The sequence below is a fragment of the Notamacropus eugenii genome, chromosome 5 (assembly GCF_028372415.1).
Source record: "Notamacropus eugenii isolate mMacEug1 chromosome 5, mMacEug1.pri_v2, whole genome shotgun sequence".
Lineage (NCBI taxonomy): Eukaryota > Metazoa > Chordata > Mammalia > Diprotodontia > Macropodidae > Notamacropus > Notamacropus eugenii.
The window spans coordinates 354,935,546-354,961,671 of NC_092876.1; the positions used below are offsets into that span (position 1 = coordinate 354,935,546).

The 26,126-nt window shown below is 38.7% G+C and overlaps 1 protein-coding gene across 1 annotated transcript; it reads left to right on the plus strand.

Moving 5' to 3' along the window:
- Positions 1 to 2,979: 2,979 nt before the first annotated feature.
- On the plus strand, positions 2,980 to 24,399 carry LOC140506639 (cell surface glycoprotein CD200 receptor 2-like). The gene is made up of 7 exons (XM_072614001.1): positions 2,980 to 3,401; positions 12,895 to 12,993; positions 14,271 to 14,576; positions 15,737 to 15,988; positions 16,591 to 16,696; positions 18,026 to 18,071; positions 19,030 to 24,399. Exons 1-7 carry the CDS (start codon positions 3,329 to 3,331, stop codon positions 19,093 to 19,095), a joined length of 948 nt encoding a protein of 315 aa, XP_072470102.1. The 5' UTR covers positions 2,980 to 3,328; the 3' UTR covers positions 19,096 to 24,399.
- The last annotated feature ends 1,727 nt before the right edge of the window (positions 24,400 to 26,126 follow it).

Here is a 26,126-nt window from a genome sequence, read left to right on the forward strand (position 1 = left end):
ATTCTAATATTATAATCTAGCTATTTATATCCCTTTTTAAATCTTCTCCAGGCTAAATATGCCTGTATCCTCCAGTGAATCCTCATATGACATGAACTCAAGTCCTTTTACTATCCAATTTGCCTTCTTCTGAATACTCCACAGCTCAGTCATGTCCCTCTTAAATGGTGGCACGTAGAATTGGACACAATACTTCAGATGTGATCAGAACCAGGACAGAGCACAGTAGGACTAACACCTTTCTATTGCAGGCAGCTATGTCTTTTGTTGAAGACAGAGGTTGAATTAGTTTTCTTTGTTTATTTTTTAGCTTTCATGTTATTGATTCAAATGGAGTCTGCAATCCACTAAAACTCTCAGATCTTTTTAGAACAACAATAAAGATCTTACATTTGCAAAGTTGATTTTTTGTAAATCAATCAATCAATCAATCAATTTTTATCCAAGTATAAGATTTTATTTCATTTTAATAGATTCATCCCAGTGCTCTAGCCTGTCATAATCTCATTTGGATCCTGACTCTGTCTCTAGTGTTTAGCTCTCCCTTCCAGCTTTTGTCATCTGGAAATTTGATGAACTTGTCAAAGATATCTTTATCAAACTCGTTGATAAAAAAGTTGAACAGCACAGGGTCAAGTACATATCAATGAGGTATTCCAATGGAAACCACTTGCCTTCTTGACATTGGACCATTCACAACTACTATTTGAGTCCAGCCTTTTAACCTCTTTTGATTTCATCCAAATGTGTCACTGTCTAGTCCACACTTCTTCAATTAGTCTGGTGTGACTTTCTCTTAAGGAAGCCAGACTGACTCTTTGAAATCATCACTTCTTTTTCTAGATGTTGGCCAGCCATCTCTTTGAGGGCCCATTCAATAATTTCCCCAGGAATTGGCATCAAGTTCATTGACCCCTAGGTCCAGAGGGGGATTGCAGAGATCTCTTTGGTGGTGCTGAGGCAAGATTCTCTTGCTTTGCCTGGGCCTGGATCTAGGTTGCAGTCCTGGGGTGAGGAGGAGTGCTGGCAAGGCAGAGCTAGTGGTGGTGATGGAAAGGAAATGCTCCTCACAGTTCCAAGGCAGAAAAGAGTACTTGCAGTCACTCATAAACTAGATCATAGACTGGGAGAGGAGTAAATACCTCTCCTTTGAGCATATCACCTTGGAAGAAGTGGAAGCTTACAGATCCTTTAGAAATATCTCCGAAAACAGCTGCACAAAATCCCTGAAGCTTGGGGCAGTACACCCTTCACACTGGAAGCAGAGTTCTATCTTCACAAAGAACTAAATAGTCAAATAATTGTCTAGGAAAATGAGCAAAGAGTGGGAAAAAAATCAGTCTATACAATCTTATTTTGGTGACAAAGAAGTTACAAGCATACAACCAGAAGAAGACAACATAGTCAAAGCTCCTACATCCAAAACCTCCAAGAAAAATATGAATTGAATGCAGGTCATGGAAGAAGTTCAAAAAGGATTCTGAAAATCAAGTAAGAAAAATAGGGAAAAAATTGGGAAGATAAATGAGAGTGATGCAAGAAAATCATAAAAAATGAGTCAACAGCTTGGTAAAGGGGACAAAAAAATGTGCTGAAGAAAATAATACCTTAAAAATAGACTAACCCAAATGGCAAAATGCCATTTCTTTCTCCAGTTCATTTTACAGATGAGGAAACTGAGGCAAATAGGGTTAAGTGACTTGTCCAGGGTCACACAGCTAGTAAGAGTCTGAGGCCAGATTTGAATTTAGGAAGAGGAGACTTTCTGACTCTTGGCCTGGGGATCTACCCACTGGGCCACCTAGCTGTGTATCTTCTCTGTGCTAGAACCTGCCTTTATAATACTACTAGGACTACTAGTATCACAAACAGGATCTTTTCTTTTTTAACCCTTACTATGCTTCCCAAAGACATCAAAGAGTTACCATGGGTACTAGTGACCACAGATCAATTTCATATATGAACTGGATCAGCTTCCTCCTCTCTTCAACCAGGATGCTGTGAGACATGTGGAATTGCTTATGTAGCCCCACCAATCCCAGCCTAATTCAGAAACCTCTCCGTAGATCTAATAGGAAGAGGAGCTAATAAAAATTTGGGAGCTTGATGGCACCATCACAAGAGAAGCTCTGAATTCTACAAAGGATTCTACTCTAAGTGAAGGAGTTCTTTTCACTTTATTCCCAAGCATTAGGATGTCCCAATGAATTATGTCAATCAGAAATATTTCTGCAGAAATTGAGAAACTCGTTCAAGAAACAACTCAGGATATCTCTGACACCTCCACTGCTTTCTTCTCCCTCCAAATAGAAGTTAGTGCTGGTGTTGGATATTCTCATTGCCCCTCATGGAAGCGTCTGTCCTCTTATTAATCAAATCTGTTGTTCTTACATTAGTAGGTCAGGTGAAATTGTTACAAATATTTTTGAGCTCCAGTGAATCATGAATGAAACCCAGCAAATTGTAACAGAATCTGTAGTTCAGTCAACTCATGGTAGGATCTCTCTTCCTTGTTCTTTCCCCTGTTTTGCTGTTAAGGGGGAAAAGATTTACTAACTATGGTTACATCACAGCTTTCTCTGTGTTAGGCCTCAGTTGTTTTCTGGCTAGAAATTCTGTTTTATTAATTGTTGTACCACTTGCAGCACCAAGATTGTCTCAATTATTGATCATGAGTATTACTAATTAGCTTTGAGAGTATAGAAGAATATAATCACTTTGACAGCAGGGACTAACTATTGCTTAACATGGTGCTTCACATAGAGCAGGCCTTTAATATTATGTTTATTGAATTGAACAAATCAGTGTTATTGGTTGATAATCATAAAATCAATGGAAAGAAAACTGTTCACATAAAAAAGTCACATGAACAGACCAGTCTTACCTACTTAGAATATAAAAAAGTTTTGAAAATTCTGAAACTTTCTTTGTGGCTAAAATAACTCAAAAGTCTATGCTGAAAGCAGGTACATAATATTGCTTTAATGTGATTCTGGGTTAAATATTTTATATTTTTCATGTCTGAAATGGAAAGTGAGTGAATAGATAGAACATACTACCCAGGAAATCTACTCTGTCAACCAACACCCCAGACAAATTACACACAGGATATGTTTCATCTGAGGTTGCCTATAAGCAAAAAACACAAGAAGAGAGAAGACGAACAAAAGAATTCATCAATAATGATGGCTTGGTATGATCCAAGCTAGGGAAGATGGAGCAGAACAGGAAAGACGGTATCTACAATTAGGTACAGCTTGGTCTCAGTTAGGGTTAGGGTTAGGGTTAAAGTGAAAAAGACAGTAAGGGAAGAAGGAAGAGAAAAAATATGAAAGTGAGATCTCTTGGGAAGATGACTTCTACTTTGGGGCTGTGGATCATCGTTCTTCTTCTATTATTTGGTAAGTCTGACTTAAAAAAAAAGCAATTACCATTGGGCAATAAGAAAAGAGCAAGTTGGAATGTTCTGTGGGTTTTGGGTTTGCATTGTTCAGTGTGATCTTATCCTTCTATTTCTGACCCTAAATCTGTTTTACTTTTCCTGTTTATTCTGTTCTTATTATTTCACAGTTCAGTGTCAGTGGCAGATGTCAATAATGTGACTGTTTTCTTTCTTTATATCATAAAGATGAATAAAGTCAGCATTTACCTTCCCCTCATTATGATTTTAAAGCCAGTACTTAAGTCAGTTTGGCTATTTTCTGTCCTCGTCAATTTCAACCAATATGACAAATAAGGAGATATTTTATTATTTGAAACTGCTGATCTGAGTCTCAGGAGATAACTAAACACATTGAGAGGGAAGTCAAGAATTTGTCTAGACATAGGAATAACAATCTAGAAAGATCACTTTAACTTTCATTATCAATATGCTTCTGGAGAAAGTACTTTTTTGGCTCATGTTATATCCACATGTTTCAATTACCCGCTTCATATTATTCATGTAATCAAAGCCTAAATATAATTAAGGGAACAGAAAGTTCTCATGCATTAATGAAGAGTTTTTTGATAATTCAGAGAGGAAATACCTTTGTATTATTGTAGGGAAACATATAAAGGTTGATTAGCAGATTAAAGTGTGCAATGTCTTTACAAGTGACCTTGTTTTCTATTTAACAGGCCTAAGACTAATTGATGAAATTAAATCTCAGCCATATTAACCAATATTATTGTTGAAATGGATTAATGTTTTAAAATGCTTTAGAAGTCCCAATTACTATTAAAAAACCTATTTAGTAACATAGAACACAGACTAGTTTTATATCATTTCTATCTTACTACTTAAACAGGCATCTATTTGGTAGCATATTTCGTTTATGCTTTGTTGTTAGGCACTAACTTGTAAAATTTAATTAGGCTAAGTAAAATTTAATTCTTCAAACAGTATTCAATAATTCAAGTTGTTTAATATCAAAATGGCCTTCTAATTGTTTTGAATTATCAAGGTTATATTGCATTTTAAAATGCTTTTGAATCATTTTTACTAGCCTTTGCACCTGATCTTTCACACATATAGAGTTGTCTCAGGTGTGTATGTGTGTGTGTGTGTGTGTGTGTGTGTGTGTGTGTGTAGTGTTTTTGTTTTTTAAACATAAACAGTAGGGTTGCTCTGGAAGGACTGAGGAAATTTGGAGTATGAATTCTAACTCTATACTACTGACAGATTGGGTGACTCATTTTCTATTTCTCAGTTTCTTTTCCCATAAAATGGATCTGTGGCTTGATTGATCTTTCAGGGACATTTTTTATCTTTTATCTATCCTAAATGATGTTTGACTTATTGTAGGTGGCCTTAGGGAAAAGAATGAGTAGTCAGGGTGCATTTATATCACATCTACCTCACCATTTTACCTTTAATCATTCTTTCACTTGGGCACTGGATCTGACACAGGATCTTTTTGTAAACTCTGGCTTGTGTTACCAACAAGCACAACCCTGGATTCTTCAATATCTGGCTTTGTCCCCACCCAGATGGCATTTGAGAAGATCAGCAAATAACACTCCCTCAAAAAATGTGCCAAAGTTCTCCAGATAACCTTCAGTATAATATGTTATGGGGAGGGTATGCTGTGACCAGCAGTTGGCTCTATTCAGTAGCTGGAATCTTCAGTATTTGACTGTAGGCTTACTCTGTCCCTTCCATCATGTATATCAGTCCAGCATAATAGGAGAACTCTGGTGGAGGAGGAAGGAGGACTTGTCAAGTTCCAAGTGCCTTTCTGAGGTTCCCGTAGAAGTTGTTTCCCACTCCTATCCCTGCCTTGGCTAGACCCCTTTATCTGTGATCTCTATTTTCTCACCTGTTTCAGAAAATGGATTGGTGTTTCCATCTAGAGGATGAATAACTTGACCTCCATAGGAAAACTCTCCTTTATTTCCAATAACTACTTTTTTTCATTCAAAGTCATTTATAAGAGGCTGAGGATCAAAATACAAAGAATGAAACAATTCTTTTGATCCACCTTTCTTTCTTTGTCTTACATGACAAAGGTTGGTGTTTCATGACATAGTAAATCACAAATGTTTCTGGATTGTGTGTCACAGCACACTTACATTTTGCCTTAGAGCAAGGTTCCTAGGGGTTCTTAATTTGGGATCTATAAACCTAAAAAAATTTTATAACTACATTTCAAAATGTAAGATGTTTAAGATTTTTTTAAATTTAAGAAGTTTAAATAGATTACATATGGTCATATGGGTCTGCCTAGAAGTGGCTCACAGGGAAGCATGAATTTTAGAGTTTCCTGTACATATCCTTCTTCAAGGGAGACTTTGATTCTTACCATGAGGGGAAACAAGAGTGGTGCTGGAGGCTGGCAATCTGCTTTCCTCAGAGAAAGGGGGTATTGGGCTAGAATTATATCTCTCTGGCCCATCACATGTTGTTTTATTAACTCAGAGAAATGATTTTAAGTTTCAAGCTATGCTCCTGATCACTATCGTTTACTGGGGAAGGATTGTCCCAAGACTTGACTTCTTTCCTACCAAATGCCAGTAACACAAATACCACAGATAATAGAAAATAAACCCATTTATCCAAGGTGATAGTAAACAGAAAACAGAGAAGGTATACAGATGAGTATACACAAAGTGAATGAACTTTCTGGGAGTGAGTTATCTTAGTTCAAACAAGAGACTCCTAGATCTCGCCTAAGAGGAAATTCCCCACAGCCTCTGGTGTAGTAAGCTCAGGATAGGGACATGATTGAGGTTTTGGCTCCTCTACATGTTATCTTTTTCCCAGAGTCTTTCTCTCCCTTTAGAGTCTTTCCCTAAAGAAAATCTTTTCTCTCAAATCAAGAAGCCAGAAGACCAACCTCAGAACAGAATCTTATGCAAATAGACTCAGAGCCCCTGGTTACAAACAGAATTGTTTTCTTTTGTGATCCTATCTATTTTATGAACTTATAATAATTATTCTTAGGAGTCCATAGGCTTTACTAGACTATCAAGAGGGTCATTGAATTCAAAAAAGGTGAAGAACTTCTGTTTTGAAGCTAGTAGTTATGGAATCACAATTGGTAGGGTCCTCAAATGGCATCTAGCACAACCCATTCTTGAACAAGATTACTCTATAGAATAATGATATCAAATTCAAATAGAAAGGGGAGATGCTAGAAACTACTGCCAGTCTAAGTCGACTTAGAAAAATCACAGTTAATGTTGTCTATATTCTATAGTATTTTCATTTATTTTGTTAAATATTTCTCAATTTCATTTTAATGTGGTTACTGCCTTGCTGAAGCAATGGGTGAGTTGGACACCTTTGCTCTAAATAAAATATATTCAATAAGTTCTCGTATAGCCTTTGCTTGAAGACTTCAGTGAGAGAACCTCCTACCTCTAATTGATATCTGTTTTTGTGTTCTGTTTGAATGGTTACTGTAGGTAGTATGTAGAAAAAGTTTTTATCAGATTGCAACTATTCTAAACTACCTCTCATTGTGCTATAGATTGAATAACATGATTCAGCTACCTCCATCCTGCTGAGGCTAAATATACAACGACTCTTTACCTCTTCCTTCCCTCTCCCTGACCTCCCCACCCCAACCCACCCCCAACACCCTTGAGTTATTTTCAACCCACAAATGTTGCACTCAATATTCAGCATGAAACATTCCAGGCCAGCTTTCCTATATGGACAGACTATATGGCCATTCAAGTGGGACAGAATGCTGCTGATTGGCTATGAAATCTAAGTAGACCTGGAAAAATTGTCTAAGTTGTACCCTTGGAAGCTGAGGCTGCTACCAGCCTGAAAAAATCTTCCTTAGCATGCTAATAAAGATTTCTTTTTTCCATTTGGCCCCTCAAATTGTTTGATCAACAATCAAAAGTGATCCAGCTGGTGGGTGACATTTTCTCTAGGTTCTCCAACAACCCAGACTGAGAAAGTCCTACAAAAGTACCTTTTCCTTCTAGCTTGTATTCATATAGTTTGCAATCTCAAGGAATAGAAGCCCAGCTGTATCTTCCCTTAGTACCCTCCCTCTGTGATTATTCCCAATTTATGCAGTATATATGTATGTATATGTATATGTATATATATATATTATATATATATATATACACACACACACACACATATATGTTGTTTGTACCCTCCTATGGTTTCTCTCTCAATATACTGTGAGCTCCTTGAGATCAAAGACTTTTTATTTTGGGGAGGAGGACTTTCCAAGTGGTTAGCACAATGCCTAGCACCTAGTAGATACTTAATGTATGCTAGAGATACTTGACTGACTCTAAGCTAATAAGGCTTATTAATAGCATCCAAGCCACCAGTGGATATTAACTTGTACAAAAAGAATACAAGGGGACCTTTCATCTACCTGTGGGTCTCAGTGTTGGTCAGATTACAGGAAATGAGGCTTCACACCCAAGCATGACACAAGAAATTGTCAGTCCTTACCATTAACAATAGAGCCTGGCCCTCAACTATTAAAGTATTGTGTAGTTTTTTGCTGAAGTCGATAATAGTTTTTTTTAAAAAATGCTATTTTATCCTCCCCAACAATTACATGTAAAAACATTTTTTAACATCTATTTCTTAAAATTTTTAGTTCCAAATTCTCTCCCTCTTCTTTCCCTCCCTCCCCTTAACCTTCCCTAAGATGGTAAGCAGTCTGATATAGGTCATACATGTGCAATCATGTAAAACACTTCCATAGTGGTCTTTTTGTGGAAGAAAACTCAAACAAAAACAACATAAAGAATGAAAGTAAAAAATAGTATGATTTGGTCTGCATTCAGCGTCCATCAGTTCTTTCTCTGGAAGTGGATAGCATTTTTCATCATGAGTCCTTTAGAAATGTCTTAGATCATTGCATTGCTGAGAAGAGCTAAGTCATTCACAGTTGTTCATCATCCAGTATTACTGTTACTGTGTACCTGGTTCTGTTTTCTTCATTTTGCATCAGTTCATTTAAATTTTTTCAGGTTTTCCTGAAATCATCCTGGTCATAGTTTCTTAAAGCACAATAATATTCCATCACAATCATGTACCACAATTTGTTTAGCCCTTCCCCAACTGATGGATATCCCCTCAATTTCTTTTCCTTCTTCTCCTTCTCCTTCTTTCTCTTCTCCTCCTCCTCCTCCTCCTCCTCCTCCTCCTCCTTCTTCTTCTTCTTCTTCTTCTTCTTCTTCTTCTTCTTCTCCTTCTCCTTCTCCTTCTCCTCCTCCTCCTCCTCCTCCTCCTCCTCCTCCTCCTCCTCCTCCTCCTCCTCCTCCTCCTCCTGCTCTTCCTTCTTCTCTTCTTTCTCCTCCTGCTACTTCAGGGTTAAATGACTTGTCTGGGGTCACACAGCAAGTATCTCAGGCTAAATTTGAACTCAGGTCCTCCTGACTTCAGGGTTAGTACTCTATCCACCAACTGGTCCCTTGTGTCCCCTCAATTTCCAATTCTTTTCCACCACAAAAAGAGCTAATAAAAATATTTTTCTACAAATCAGTCCTTTTGATAAAAGTTTTCAGAGGCTTGTAGCACAATGCTTGGTACACAGAAGATGCTTAATAAATGTTAATGGAATTGAATTAGAGAAGAATACCACAAGTACTTCTGAATGCACTACCCATGGATAGGATAGGTAAGGATAAACATCAGGATGGCAAAGTTCCTTTTTTGTCAGGGTTTACACTCAAGTAGTCATCGATCATTCTAACTGATTCTGTGTAGTGTCCTCCTCCTTTTCCATCTAGGGCAGGAATTCTGAAGGGGTGTGTGTGTGTGTGTGTGTGTGTGTGTGTGTGTGTGTGTGTGTGTGTGTGTATGTATCAAACACCCCTTTGACAGTCTGGTGGAGACTCTGGGCCCCTTCTCACAAGAATATTTATAAATAATTGAAGGAAATATCAGTTAGAATAGTGAAAATAAATTAAATTACAGGTTAAGAACACCTGCTTTAGAGGAAGGGGTCTAGTTTCAACAACCTATATTTGAATTTTTGTTCCTTTCACCCATTTTCCCTTGTTCTTCCCTCTGGAGTGTACTAGAAACATAAATTTTCTTTCATATGAAAGCCTTTCAAATACTTGAAGACAGCTATCGTGCCTCCTTCTAAGTTTTCTCTTCTCTAAGCTAAACATCTTTAGCTCTTTCAAGAAACAACCTAGGAGGTCTAGGATTTGGAGCTGGAAGAGATCTAAGAGAATATCTAATCCCTCTCCAAGTTTTATAGTTAAGGAATCTGAGGTACAATCAGGTTAAATGATTGCTCAAGCTCATATAGCTAAACTAGGTTGCATGCATCCCATCACACTATGAATTTAATGGAGTAAATCCAGTTATTGAAACCCATATTATTTTCATGAGAATGTTTAGTTTCTAAACTGAACTATGTGATGAAAGATAATTTTGGTTTAAAGCCAAGGACAGAAACTGGAAGCTATGATTACCAAGTCTGATCACTAATTCCCTTGTCTATTTCTCTTTCTCCAATGAAAATTTCCTTTTTGGGTTTTGATGTTTTTAGCTTGTATTAGTATTTCCTGCAGGTGGAAGTGATATTCAGGGTTAGCGACTTTCTTTTTTTTTTTTTAGTTAATTTATTTAACTTTTAACATTCATTTTCACAAAATTTTGGGTTCCACATTTTCTCCCCTTTTGTCCCCTCCCTCCACCCCAAAACACCAAGCATTCTAATTGCCCCTATCACCAATCTGCTCTCTCTTCTATCATCCCTCTCTGCCCTTGTCTCCATCTTTTCTTTTGTCCCGTAGGGCCAGATAACTTTCTATACCCCTTTACCTGTATTTCTTATTTCCTAGTAGCAAGAACGGTACTCTACAGTTGTTCCTAAAACCCTGAGTTCCAATTTCTCTTCATCCCTCTCTCCCTACCCATTCCCTTTGGAAGGCAAGCAATTCAATATAGGCCATATCTGTGTAGTTTTGCAAATGACTTCCATAATAGTCATATTGTGTAAGACTAACTATATTTCCCTCCATCCTATCCTGACCCCCATTGCTTCTATTCTCTCTTTTGATCCTGTCCCTCCCCAAGAGTGTTGACTTCAAATTGCTCCCTCCTCCCATTGCCCTCCCTTCCATCCTCCCCCCCCATCCTGCTTATCCCCTTCTCCCCCACTTTCCTGAATTGTAAGACAGGTTTTCATACCAAAATGAGTGTGCATTTTATTCCTTTCTTTAGTGGAATGTGATGAGAGTAAACTTCATGTTTTTCTCTCCCCTCCCCTCTTTTTCCCTCCACTAAAAAGTCTTTTGCTTGCTTCTTTTATGAGAGATAATTTGCCCCATTCTATTTCTCCCTTTCTCCTCCCAATATATTTCTCTCTCACTGCTTAATTTCATTTTTTAAAGATGTGATCCCATCCTATTCAATTCACTCTGTGCTGTGTGTGTGTGTGTGTGTGTGTGTTTAATCCCACCCACTACCCAGGTACTGAAAAGTTTCAAGTTACAAATATTTTCTTTCCATGTAGGAATGTAAACAGTTCAATTTTAGCAAGTCCCTTATGACTTCTCTTTGCTGTTTACCTTCTCATGCTTCTCTTCATTCTTGTGTTTGAAAGTCAAATTTTCTTTTCAGCTCTGGTCTTTTCATCAAGAATTCTTGAAAGTCCCAAATTCATTGAAAGACCATTTTTTCCCCTGAAGTATTATATTCAGTTTTGCTGGGTAGGTGATTCTTGGTTTTAGTCCTAGTTCCTTTGACTTCTGGAATATCCTATTCCATGCCCTTCGATCCCTTAATGTAGAAACTGCTAGATCTTGTGTTATCCTGATTGCATTTCCACAATACTTGAATTGTTTCTTTCTAACTGCTTGCAATATTTTCTCCTTGACCTGAGAACTCTGTAATTTGGCCACAATGTTCCTAGGAGTTTCTCTTTTTGGATCTCTTTCAGGCAGTGATTGGTGGATTCTTTCAATATTTATTTTGCCCTCTGTTTCTAGAATATCAGGGCAGTTTTCCTTGATAATTCCATAGAAGATCATATCTAGGCTCTTTTTTTGATCATGACTTTCAGGTAGTCCCATAATTTTTAAATTGTCTCTCCTGGATCTATTTTCCAGGTCAGTTGTTTTTCCAATGAGATATTTCACATTGTCTTCCATTTTTTCATTCTTTTGGTTTTGTTTTGTGATTTCTTTGCTTCTCCTAAAGTCATTAGCCTCCATCTGTTCTATTCTAATTTTGAAAGAACTATTTTCTTCAGTGAGCTTTTGAACCTTCTTTTCTATTTGGTTAATTCTGCTTTTGAAAGCATTCTTCTCCTCATTGGCTTTTTGAACCTCTTTTGCCAATCGAGTTGAGTTACCCTATTTTTCAAGGTGTTATTTTCTTCAGCATTTTTTTAGGTCTCCTTTAGCAAGGTGTTGACCTGCTTTTCATGCTTTTCTTTCATCTCTTTCATTTCTCTTCCCAGTTTTTCCTCTACCTCTCTTACTTGATTTTCAAAATCCTTTTTGAGCTCTTCCATGGCCTGAGTGCACTGAATATTTATTTTGGATGTGTGGGATTCAGAAGCCTTGACTTCTATGTCTTTCCCTGATGGTAAGCATTGTTCTTCCTCATCAGAAAGGAAGGGAGGAATTATCTGTTCACCAAGAAAGTAACCTTCTATGGTCTTATTTTTCTTCCCTTTTCTGGGCATTTTCTCAGCCAGTTACTTGACTTCTGAGTTTCCTTTCCACACCCACCAGGCCTCCATATCTGCCCAGCCAGAGCTTGGGGTCTGAGATTCAAATGCTGCTTCCCAGCCTCAGGGCTTTGGGCAGGGGCGAGGCTGCTATTCAGTGTGAGATTAAGTTCAGGTGCTCAGGTGGGGGCAGGGCTGCCTCATGGGGCTCAGTTCCCTCAGGGGGTTTATGTGGAGACCTTCAACAATGGATCCAGGCTCCTGCCTGCTTGGGGAGCTCCTGTCTGCCCCCTCCCCCCCCCGCTGCTGCTGCCTCCAGAGGGGGCCTGAGTTATGGGGACACCCCACTCCCCTCTCGACCAGCCAAAGAGGCCCTCTCACCTGTGGGTGGAGGGACCTGCACAGCAGCTGGAGATTCTGTCCCTGAAGTCTGCTCAGATCTGCTCCTTTTGGTGCCTTGCGGCCAAGGAGGGCTGGGCTCTGCTCCAGGTCTCATGCGCAATGGACCTTTTGCCTCAGGTTTTCAGGTCTCTCTGGAACAGAAATCTCATGCGCTCTGTCGTTCTGTGGCTTCTGATGCTGCAGAATTTGTTGGGAGTTCTTCTTTACAGATGTTTTATGGGCTGTGGGTTTGGAGCTAGCGTATGTGTGTCTTTCTACTCTGCCATCTTGGCTCCTTGGTTAGTGACTTTCTTAAGAGAAACACATTTTTTATGTTCCCTGGTGGAAGCAGGTGTCTCCAGGTGCATTGATATATCACTTTTTCCCTCTATGCCTTCTTTACCTCTAGGATACACTGCTGAATCTTCAGCCCATGGACCTAGCAGTTCAGCTCTGGCCCAGGAGCAGGCACATCTGCACTCCCTTAACTTTAATGTTGCCACAAATGGTAAGGTATTTCCTGATATAGCAGCTAACACTGGAAGATGAAAGCATAAGGGTATTGGAACAAAAACTTGGCTGAACTCAATAAGTGAGACAGGTTGTTTAAGGCCTTCCAGAATGGAGTGTCATGTGTGTAACAGATGCAAATATCAAAACATCACTTTGTATGATGTTTTGTCTTACATGGGATCCATTCCCCATGTATTGCTTCACAAGAAAGGGTGAAGTTCACAACAGCAGTGGTTCCTTGTGAGTCAGGTGCATTTAGATGTTGAGGGGAGGGCAAGAGTTATTGGCCCATTAAGACGATTAGATCATGTAGGGTCAGCTTCTCCTCACATCCTTCTTACTCTAATGCTGGGATTTTTCACCTTTTTGGAGGGGTTATTAACCTTTTTGGCAGTCCAGGGAGAACTATGTATGTCTTAAAAATATTTTAAGAAGTGTGTCAAATAAAATACATAGAATTACAAAGGGAACTATTTATTCTGATCAGTCATCAAAATGGAAAAAAAAAATTCACAGACCTCCCAGGTTAAACACCTCATGAGAGTCTAAAGAGAAGGATGCTATAGTTAGACAGATTTTTCAATGGAAATACTCTTGTAGAAATTAAAGATACATCATTTTCTTTTTAAGTGAGGAGATAAGGAAGCCTAAAAACACCCTCCAAGGACCCAAACAAGGGTCCTGATTTAGATAACGTATGCCCTGCCTCTTGGACAGAAACCAACGTCACTTCCTCACGCTAGAGGCACTAGACTAGATAGTTAAGCTGATTTCTGAAGCTGGGTCGAATGATTTTAGTATGATGCATACCTTATACACGATTTTCTTTTATCACCAAATTAGGGATAGGGAACAGAGACTGGGTCTGTAATTTCATCAGTACATTCCAAGTGAGGGACCTCCCTTTACCCAAAGCAAGGTGCCATCTTCTTTGCAACCTACAATCTAAGAGAGATGCCCAGAGCACTGAGAGGTGAAGTGACCAGGATTACACAGACAGTATGTGCCTTGGGAAAAACTTGAACCCACATTTTCCTGGCTTTGAAACTGGTTCTTTCTATGCCAAAGTACACTGAGGTGGAACAGCTAATTCTGGGATTTAGTCCCATATTTATCTACCTCAGAATGTTAATGCTTTTTGTTACAAATGGGAAATATTGGAAATTATGAGTGATAATGATTAGAAATTACCTTAAAATAAGGAAATTGGATAAAATTGGTGCATGAATATTTTAAAAATGATTTCATTTTTATGTTTACTTGGCTCTTCAGTGTCTGTACAGGTAGATACCAAGATTGTTTTCTCCTGCTATACTTACTCAGTGAAGAACCTTTTAATGGCAGTATGGGAAATATTACACAGAGACAAAATTACCTGTGTCATGGCCTACAGATCAGATAAGAATGAAACGAAGGAAACAAACTGCTCTAATGAGAGGATAACCTGGGAATCTAGACCTGATTGGAATTTCACCCTTCAGATACACCATGTGACTATTGAAGATGATGGGTATTACACATGTGTTATTGCAACACCTGAAGGGAATTTCCAATATGTCCATCAGCTCAATGTATTAGGTAAGAAGCAGTTTCTGTTAGTCTGTTACTGATGAATAGATCCAGGACAAAAAGACAAGTAGTCATTTCAACTCTACCACCTCTCATTCTTTATTTTATATTAATTTTATTGGTTTTAAGTATTCTACAATCACTACCATATAACTTAGATTATTTTTTTCCTCCCTCCCCGAGACAACATACAATTTTAGATAGGTCCTATACATGCATTCCTATTAAACACATTTTCACTGTAGTCATGTTGTGTAAAAGAATTAAAATGAATGGGAGAAATCATATAACAAACCAAAATGTAATACAAAAGAAAATCATCTGCTACATTCTGCAATTGAATTCCAAAGTTCTTTCTCTGGGTATGGAGGGCATTTTGCCTTAAAAGATCATTGGGAATTTTTTTAAGTCCTTGCATTGCAATGAAGTTCCAAGTCTACCAGAAAAAACTCTCACATACTGTGGTCGTTGCTGTGCACAAAATTCTCCTGGTTCTGCTCCTTTCCCTCAGCATCAGATCATATAAGTCTTTCCAGATCTCTCTGAGGTCTTCCTGTTCATCATTTCTTATAGCGCAATAGTATTTCATTATATCCATATACCACAGCTTGTTCAGCCATATTCCAACTGATGAGCATCCCCTTGATTTCTAGTTTTTGGCCACCACAAAGAGGGCTGCTATAAATATTTTTATACATGTGGGACCCTTTCACAATTTTATGATCTCTTGGGGATACAGTCCTAGAAGTGATATTGCTGGGTCAAAGGATATGCATATTTTTGTAGCCCTTTGGGCATAATTCCAAATTGCTCTCCAGAATGGTTGGATCAGCTCACAGCTCCACTAACAATGAGTTAGTATTCCAGCTCTCCCACATCTTTTCCAACATCTATCATCTAACTGTTTTGTCATGTTAGTCAATTTGATAGGTGTGATGTGGCATCTCAGAGTTGTTTTGATTTGCATCTCTCTAATCATTAGTGATTTAGAGCATTTTTTCATATGGCTATAGATATCTTTAATTTCTTCCTCTGAAAACTGCCTGTTCATATCTTTTGACCATTTATCAATTCGGGAATGACTTGTATTCTTGTACATTTGACTCCGTTCTTTATATACCTACCTCTCATTCTAAGAAAAAAAATATATTCCATCTCATCTTCTGCAGTGCCTCCTGAGATAGCCTTGTTTACAGATGGCAATGGGACTGCTGTGTGTGAAGCATCTGTTGGGAAGCCAGCTGCCCAGATATCTTGGGTCCCAGAGGGATATTGCTTCAGTGTGAATGAAACTCATGGCAACAGGACAGTGACTGTGAAAAGTATATGTCACTGGAATGGACTCAATGAAACTAAGGTGACCTGCTTCATTTCCCATTTGACTGGGAACAAGAGCCTGTCCATAGAACTTCTACCCAGTTGTAAGTAGTTCTCTTTTATAGTTATTGCTTTGATCCTCAACAGTTTATCACAGAGAGAAGATAATAAGGAAAAGCCTCAGGCAGAACAGAGAATTCAAAAACTTCTCATTCCATGATTATCTTAAAACATATATAGGAAACTCTAATACATTTTGGCTATTTCTGAAATGATTCTTTTCCCTCTCTCCACCCCAGTCTGTTTTAAGAGTATGTATTGACTCCTCCACCCCACCACCAACCCTCATGGGGCACTGGTTAAATGTTATACATTTTCTGTCTTATTTTCACATTTTTTTCTTCATGGAAATATTTGTAATTGTGTTTTAGGAAAAAATTTACCATAAGAGCCTAAAAATTATAAATAATAATAATAACAGCACTCACTATAGGCCAGAAACTATGTGAAGCACTTTACAAATATTATCTCATTTGATTCTTACAACACCCCTGGAAGGTAGGTGTTTTCATCCTCTGATCTCCTGATATGCTTCTTAGAGTTCTTATATGAATGACATTAGTCTAAAAATAAGAAACATTCTTTATACTAGACTTATAAGTGCATCAGGAGACATCCTTAAAAACATTGTTGTGTTCGTTTCAAGGTCCCAACCATTCCACGTCATTGTCACTCAACATCGGCCTCTGTGTTGTTTTGAGTTTAATAACCGTCATGGGACTCATCCTGATTGGGAAGTCTATTTGCTACAGGTTGGTTGTTTAGTATGAATTGTGGGCCCCTAAATGATCTATTACTCTGAAAAACTAATAATTGTCAAGTCAGTCATGTAGAGGAGTTTAGCCCTGGTGACGTAGATCAACCAGAGAAACCCACCTGCCTGCTTTTCCAGACTGACCATATTGTTCCTGTTCGTTGTGAACTATGAATCAACTGGAATATAAATAGCTGAGTTTCTCAATTATCCCCTAATTTTGAGATTCCAATTCCAAAAAAATTCTTATTTCCTTTAGTTATAAAAAGGACACTTGGAGTTTTACAATAATTTTTGTTGTTCAGTCATTCAGTTTTTTCTGTATGATCCCACGGACTTGGGTGTTCCTGGTAAAGTTGCTGGACTGGTTTGTGCTTTGTTCTCCAGTGTTGTCCCCATTTTCCAGATGAGGAACTGAAGCAAATAGAGGTTAAGTAACTCACTCAGGGTCACACAGTTAGTAAGAGTCTGAGGCCAGATTTGAACTCAGAATTTCCTGACTCAAAGCCCTGTACTTTCTCCACTATTCCACCTAGCTGCCCTTTACAATAATATATCCTAACAAAATGAAGAATTTAATGTCATATGAACTGGTCCTGGACCTTACCAAAAAGAATTTCAGGACAATAGTGATCAGAAGGATCTTCTCTTAAAGATGATCTCATTAATAACAGAGTTCCATACCACTGGACCATGACATAAAGATTTTTTTCTAGCCTGACACTAATATACTTGTAGGAAATATCACAAAAAGATACTAGAGAATAAAGGAAAAAGAATAAGTATTTTCAAAGAAGTCATCAAATATCATTTTTATTGAGTAGAATATACCTTCAAGGATAGAAACACGTGATGAAATTAACTCTGAAGAAAAGTTGGCTTCCTGAGGGCTAATTTTTTCTTTCCAAGGTGTATGCTCTACTTTCTCTGAATGTATTAAATTCCTGTTAGAGTAGAAGATGGTTCACTAGATAGAGTTCAATTTGGAGTCAGGATCATCTGAGTTCAAATCCTGATTCAGGTACTTACTAGTTGTGGGGGCCTGGGCAAGTCACTTAACCTCTGTCTGCCTCAGTTTTCTCATCTACAAAGTGGGTATAACAATAGCACCTACCTCCCAGGGATGTTATAAGGATTAAATGAGACAGCATAAGCAAAGTGTTTTACAGACCTTGAAGCACCACATAAGCACCATTATCATTACTGAGTAGTACCTTAAAGTACTGCCCAATATGTGTAGTACTTTACATTAGTAGTACTAATGGAGAAAGGGGTTTTGTATTCTCCCCTCTTTCATTCACATTTTGGTGTTTTTCTTTTTTGGCAGGATCTGTAAGTCCCAAAAGCCAAGGTCTACTCCAAATATTAATATGGTAAGAAACAGAGAGGGATGACGATAGTCAAAATCAGAGTGTGCCTGCTAGGTTTTGTTACTTGGGACTGTGATTAAGTGTTTGTACAAATTGTTGCCCTGGCTGGCACTGCCTGAAGGCCAGTCTCTTCTACAGAGTTCTCCAGTACTTCCTTAAAGAGATTCAGGGATACTAGTCTTTGTTATTGGTTTCAGCAGATAGCATTCCCTCAATTTTAGAGGGTTCCTTTCTCCCCAGTTCAATTTATCTTTTCAACTAGGTGAAACAATGGATACAGTACTGGACCTGGGATCAGAAAGATCTGAATTTAAATCCAGTCTTACTTAACAGCTGTATGACATGGGGCAAGTCGTTAAAATTATTTGCCTTAATTTCCTCAACTGTTAAATGAAGATAATAAGTAAATGCTATATAAAAGCAAGATATTATTTAACCACTTAATATAAGTCTGATTAGTTCTTAAAGTAGAATATTTACTTCAATGGTATAATAAAAACAAATATACAACCATCCCTCACACACATGGGAGGCATAATTCCCTCCCTATACTACCTCAGTCTCTAGGGAGGGCAGGGGGTTAGGCTAATGTTCCTATGAACCTAATTTAGTTCCTATGTAGCATTGTCTCACCTAATTCCAAATGCAAAACCCTCCTTGGGTTTGAGTACTAGGATCTTTGGTTTCTCAGTGCTTTCTAGTGGGGCCGATAGCATCTAACTTCGAATCCTATTTCCAAGGTTGTCATGACTTGGATCCTAGATCTCCATATCCTAGCCCAGAAAAGGAGAAATACAAAAGACCGTACCAAAACCCCAAGCCCATTTCTCAAGGTCATAGGACTTTAAAGGGTAGAGGGAAAGGTGGGGGAAGTAGTCCTTCCTCTCACTCATTGGAAAGAGAGGCTTTCAACACTAGATATAATTTCTTGTTTTTCATGATTGTGTTTTTATCTAAACAGAAGGAAGAGGAACTCTATGTAAATTATATGAAGAGTGTACACTGTGAAAATGAAAGTAAAAATTGACGTTGAAGATACCACATGATGACCTGTATCCTCACCACTCTTTAATCCTATTAGCTAACAGGATTTGGGGGGAAAGAGTAGAATTGACAGTAACATTTCCAGCCTGTCCAGAATTCATCAGTTGGTGATGATTAACTGGCTTCTTCCTTGATTATCTGAAGTGCAATCCTTTAGTAGTGTTAATCAGTGTTTGTTGTGCATTTATGCATGTAACATTCTGCTTTTGCTCTGTCTAACCAATCTGTACAATGACTAACTTTTAATAACTCATATCTTGGAGTTGGAGAGTTATATTTTTTCTCTTCCCTATTTATTTATTCTACATATTTTTTAAGCTGAGACAATTAACTTTTTTATCCCATGTAGTTTCATTTATGATTTCTTGAAATATAACTCTGGAAAACCAGGCTTTGATAAAATCCATTGGCATTCAAATGGAATGACTTGGCCAAGCCTTGAACCCAAATCATTCTGACTCTCAGTGACTGGCCAATAATAGGTCCCAGTTCAAGTTTCATTTGACCATTGTTTGGGTTCTGATGGCTCAGAGTGAGTGTAAATAACAATTGTTTCTGTTCTGGCCAGAGACCTTGAGAATCTTCCCCTTCCAGTTTGATTTTTTTTCTTTGAGTAGGCAAACTAGACCATCTTTTGTCTCATTTTTTACCTAGCCTTAAGTCGCTGAATGGGTGTTACCTCAGACAAACTGAGGTGTGGGAAAAATCTTAGCTTAAAAATGTCAAGGGGGGCAAAACCAAGAGGGCAGAGTAGAAGGACAGACCTACTCAAGCTCTCCCCCTATGACCCATAAAATACCTGTAAAAAATGACTCTAAACAAATTCTAGAGCAGAAGAGGCCACAAATTGACAGAGTGAAACATATTTCCAGCCAAAGACAGCCTGGAAAGTTGACAAGAAAGGTCTATCTCACCTGGCTTGGAGCAGAGCACAGCCCAGCTTGAGCCACATAGCAGGGACAGGACTGTAGCAGATTTTAGGGCACAGAATCACAGGTAGCAGCTGTGGTTCCCAGATTTTTTTAACCCACAAATGCCAAAGACAGCTTCAAAGGTCAGTAAGAAAGCCTTTTCACCTGAGTGAGAGGGGAGTGAGGCCCCAGGGCAGTGGCAGTCACTGCGACAACAATGTCCACTTTTGGAGCCCTCAGCCTAAAGACCCTGGGGGAAATCAAGCAGCTGATCTGAGTCTCAGTCCTGAATGATGGTCCTGTGGTGAGGAGGAGCACTGGCATGGTGGACCTAGAAGTAGCTGTGGAGAGGGAACCCTACTTGAAATTCCAGGGCAGAAAAGAGTGCTTGTAGTTGCTCTCAGACTAGAGCACAGGCTAGTTTATTCCTCTCCCTTGATTGTGACACCTTGGAGGAACTGAGAATTTACAGGTCTCTAGACACACTTGACAAAGGACTAAAAAATCAAGTAACTGGCTGGGAAAATGCCCCCAAAAGGAAAAAAAAAATAAAACTATAGAAGGTTACTTTCTTGGCGAACAAGTATTTTCTTCCATCTTTTTAGATGAGGGAAAACAAAACATACCATCAAGGAAGATGTCAAAGTCAAGGCTTTTATATCCAAAACCTCCCAAAAAATATGCAATAGTCTCAGGTCATGGAAGAGCTCAAAAATCAAGTAAGAAAGGAAAAATTGGGAAGAGAAATGAGAGTGATGCAAGAAAATCATGAAAAGTGAGTCAACAGCTTGCTAAACGAGACCCCAAAAAGTGGTGAAGAAAATAGCACCTTTAAAAATAGACTAACCCAAATGGCAAAAGAGGTTCAAAAAAACCAATGAGGAGAATAATGCTTTAAAAAGCAGAACTGACCAAATGGAAAACGAGGTTCAAAAGTTCATTGAAGAAAGTAATTCTTTAAAAATTAGAATGGATCAGATGGAAGCTAATGACTTTCTGAAAAACTAAGAAATTATAAAACAAAACCAAAAGAAAGAAAAAATAGAAGACAATGTGAAATATCTCATCGGAAAAACAACTGACCTGGAAAATAGTTCCAGGAGAGATAATTTAAAAATTATTGGTCTACTTTAAAACCATGATAAAAAGAAGAACCTAGACATCATCTTTCATGAAATTATCAAGGAAAACTGCTCTGATATTCTAGACCCAGAGGGAAAATAGAAATAATTCACTGATCACCTCCTAAAAGAGATCTCAAAAGGAAAATTCCTAGGAATATTGTAGGCAAATTCCAGAGTTTCCATCCAGGTCACTGAGAAAATGCTACAAGCAGTCAGAAAGAAGCAATTCAATTATTGTGGAAATACAATCAGGATAACACAGGATTTAGCAGCTTCTACATTAAGGGATTGAAGGGTTTGGAATATGATATTCCAGATGTTAAAGGAGACAGGATTAAAATCAAGAATCACCTACCCAGCAAAACTGAGCATAATACTTCAGGGAAAAAATGGAATTTCAATGAAATAGAGGACTTCCAAGCATTCTTGTTGAAAATACCAGAGCTGAATAGAAAATTAGACTTTCAAATATAAGAATCAAGAGAAAAATGAAAAGGTAAACAGGAAAAAGCAGCCTTAAGGATCTAATTAAAGATGAACTGTTTACATTCTTACATGGAAAGATGTTATTTGTAGCTCATGAGACCTTTTTTTCAGTATTAGCGTAGTTGTGTGTGTTCATCCTTCATTCCTGAAGAAGACCATGCCATCAGAGAAATAATGACATGACTTGCACTTGACTTTGTTTTGAGTGAGGGAGGGCTGTGCAGATTACCAGCCTCACTTCTCCTCCAGAGCCATCTGAATCCAGTGACCAGACATTCATCAGGATGACTGGAGATGATACAGGATGAGGCAATTGGAATTAAGTGGCTTGCCCAAGGTCACACAGCTAGTGAGTGTCAAGTGTCTGAGGTGAGATTTGAACTCAGGTCCTCCTGCACTTGTGCTCTATCTACTGTACCACCTAGCTGCCCCAAGTATTCCAAGATAGACATGTCCTGAAGACTTTGTGAGTTCAGAAGATCTGGAGGTCCCCTTGTAGGCTGGAGCTGAATGGTGGTAGTAGCTGAAGTAGGGGAAGAATTAGGAGCAGAAACACACTAAGGATAGCTGAATGCAGAAAGAGGATCACCTGAGGAAATGAGCACCTTCAAGGAGTGGAACTTGCCATGGATTCAAGAAAGAAGGTATCTGGAAAGTCCCCATCCAGCAGAGGGCTACATCTAAGGGAGGCTGCCTGATTAGGGTGGTTAGAGGGAATATAAATATGTAGGTGTGTATGAGTATGCATGTATGTGTATATTATATATGTGTAGGTATGTATATGTACATGGGTGTATGTCTATATACATGTATGTATATATGTGTACATATATACATATACATACATATATACATAGAGGGTACAGGGTGAGTTGAATATTAAAGGAGAATACCTAAAACAATAACATTTACTATTGAATGGAATGTGCTGGGAGTAAGAGAAAAGGAGAGGTACAATGTAGCAAATCATCTCACATAAAAGAGGGAAGAAAGAGTTTTTACAATGGAGGGGAAGAGGGAGGAGAGGAAAGGAAATAATTGAGCCTTACTCTCATGGGATTTGACTTAAGGAGAGAATAACACATTCCATTGGATATATAAATCTATTTTATCCTGCAGGAAGGTAAGGGAGAAGGGGATAGGAGAGGAAAGATAATAGAAGGGACAGCAAATTGGGGAAAGGGATAATCAGAAGCAAACACTATTGTGGAAGGACAAGTCAAGGGAGAGAATAGAATAAATGAAGCACAAGATAGGACAGAGGGAAATGTGGTTATTTTTTTTACAACATAACTATTATTTTTTTTTTTTTTGCGTTGTGACACATGTGTGTTGCTTGTTTTCTCAATAAGGGTGGGTGGTGAGGGAGGGAGAGAATATGGAACTCAAACTTTAGGAATGAGTGCTAAAAATTGTTTCAGCATGCAACTGGAAATTAAGATATACAGGCAATAGAGTATAGAAATCTATTTTCCCCTACAGGAAAATGGAGGGGAAGGGGGATGAAGAAGGGTGGTATAATGGAAAGGGATTACATATACTGCCCCATACTTTCACTTTAAGTTCAGATCTTAAGATACAACGACAGGCACTAAAACAAGCTTAATAGGTAATTAAGTTTTATTGCTACAAATAGTGTTAAGTTAGCAAATGTATACATATAAACAATAGATAATAGTTAAGACAGAATAGAAAAAGAAAAATTATTAGTCACCAGGCAAGTCTGAGTTCCAACACTTTGGCACAACTGAGGAGGCTGAAAGGGGAGAGAAGTCAACAAAGGTCTTGGCTGGGAGAGCAGAAGCGGGCATTCCCACTTCTGCTGCAAAATACCTCCAAAGATTCCTCTCTCACTCAGTCCCTTTATACATGTAACTTCAGGGAAAAGAGAACAAAGAAGGAACTCCGACTAAAAGTTCCAGCTGTTGACTTTGATATATGTGCCCAAGGACTAACCAGGTCCTTGAACACAGACACCTCCTCCCTTAAGGAATTTTATGATTCTTAAGATAAGGGTCCCTTTGCCCTGTGTTCCAGCCTAATTGCCGTGGGCTGCCTGGGTCCTCTTACTGCTCTACAGATCTTAGGTGATCAGCCGAATAAACAAATGAAAGAAGAGACCTCCAGAGTCAAACAGGGGTATAGGCTTTATTCTGGATACAAGCTACATGTCAGCATGCAGGGCTAGTGCTCCCAGCGGGAGCCCCCTTCTCCCTTCCGAGGAGCAAGGAAGTACAACCAACCCCCTCAGGCTTTCCTGTCCCCATATAAGCTCTCCCAGCTGCATAGTTCACTCATGGCCTGCATGCTCTCAGTTCCTTCGACAATTAACAAAAGGTGTGCTCAGACCACGGATCAATCTCAAGGGTGGGATGCTCTCCCCAGCAAGTTTCCACTGAGAAGAGGTGGAAAACGAGATAACTCATGTCTCACTCCTCAATTCCCAGCTGTTCTCTGGGGGGCCTCGTGAGAGCTCGGCAGTTTCAAGAGCCCTCACCTTTACCTGACCTGAGGCTGTTCATGTGAGAACTGAGCTTACCTTAACAGCCCTGGCTGCATGCTTCATTAATTTTGCTGCTTCCCTTGTCACTCCCAGTTAAGTGTATCAACTTTAAGTTACATTCCTTATGTTAGGTCACATGACAGCCATGCAAGGGGCTAGGGAGAATCTTCCTCAGTTTCCCCACAGGTGGGTAATAGAAGGGAGGACAGACTGTGGGAAGAGGTGGATGGGGTGCATGCTGGAGTTGGGGAGTGGGGAGAGATGGGGAGAAAATTTTGAGTTCAGATTCTTGTGAAAGTGAATGTTGAGAACTGAAAAATAAATAAATTATATATATTAAAAAAAAATGTCAAGGTCTGCAACTGCATCTGGCATCATCTCCAGTTGTCCTTACCTATGTCTTGCAACTGAATCATGGAGGAGAAAGTGAGGCTGGTGACTTTGCATAGCTATGCCTCACTTAAATCCAATTCACTTGCAAATCATGACCTTATCTTCCTGATGTCATAACCCTCTTCAAGAAAGAAAGACAAATGACACCAACAATGACATTTATAATTATCTTTCCTTGTCTTGATACCTCTGGGCAGAAATACCTCAGAAAGCAATTTTATCAGTTTTTGAGGGTGGCCAAAACATTTTGTACTTTGAGATATATCAGAATACAAAAGTCACCTGGGACCATTCCCAAGTCTGCCTAAGGTACAAACAGCCATGAGGAATTTTTTGAGCATCTTTGTGGAGTGACATCAGAGAAATCTAGAACTATAGTCATGGGTCATGTGTGTTGTACATATTTCCCCCTTTTAGATTAAATTTATGTTTGAACTCTTCTACTGAAGAGTTCAAGGATTGTTGACCTTTTCTTTCTACGTCTAGTCCTATGTATATATATATATATATATATATATATGTATATTGTTCATTCTTTCTAGGGTTTTCATTACCTGCTATTCTTAGGAGTGTTTTTATTTTTCTCTTCAAAATGATCTTCCTGAGGATTCTGTAAAGTTTGGGTACAATATTATAGGTTTCTCCTGTGGGGATACCTTTTTACCTACATTTGGTTTTTTAGCTCTGAGCTATAACTATGCTGGAGTATCTGGGCACCAAATTTTAGAAGGTGCTGACATTTGTCCCTGTCAGTATATAGAAATGGCTTAGCTTAACATGTAGTAAATAAGCAAAATCATTTTAAAAAGGAAAGGAAGTAGATGGTAAGAGAATTTAAGGTTATGTAATTAATTATTAATTTGTAATCCACCCTTTTTCACCTATTTCTGTTAAGACCAACTCCTGAAAAGGTCAGTCAGTCTCTCTGAAAGGCATGGCTGAGTGATGAGATTACTTTTGTCTCATTCACCACCTACCCTGACCAAGGTACATACCAGTTAACTAGGTTGGGTAGGACTCCACCCGACTGGGAAACCTAATTTCTATCAACAGAATCCAGTCTGGCTGAACCTTTGCCTGGGAGAGAAACACACTGTCCTTGATCCCTTCCATTAGAGTTAAGGGCAACCCAGCTTGTGAAGGAGAGGTTTGGATGGAAATGGCTTCTCCTGCCCAGATGCCTTGAAGCTGCTGAGTCTCATGATCAAATCATGTTCTTAGCAGAAGGAGCTGAAGACTTTTAATCCATCTCCTCATTAAATGTTTACCAATCAAGGTTGAGTTTCACTTGTCAAGGGAGTTCCCCGTCAGAAGGTACAGACATGATTCAAGGTGATTGAGCTCCTCCCTTTGCACCTATGGTTACTGAGAAAAACCACTGACCATCAATTTATTGATTATTAGTTAGTCTAATTGATGTATTGATTATTAATTGCTCAGAAATTCTATTTCTTGGGGGTTTTCATTTATCAAAATGGCATACTGCTACATCCTTCTTAGCCTTGATGGGGTGATGGGACCTGGACCCCTAAAAGGAAAAAGACTGTGTCTTTGAATGCAATCCAGTACCTGAATTTTCCCATACATTTCAGCAGCC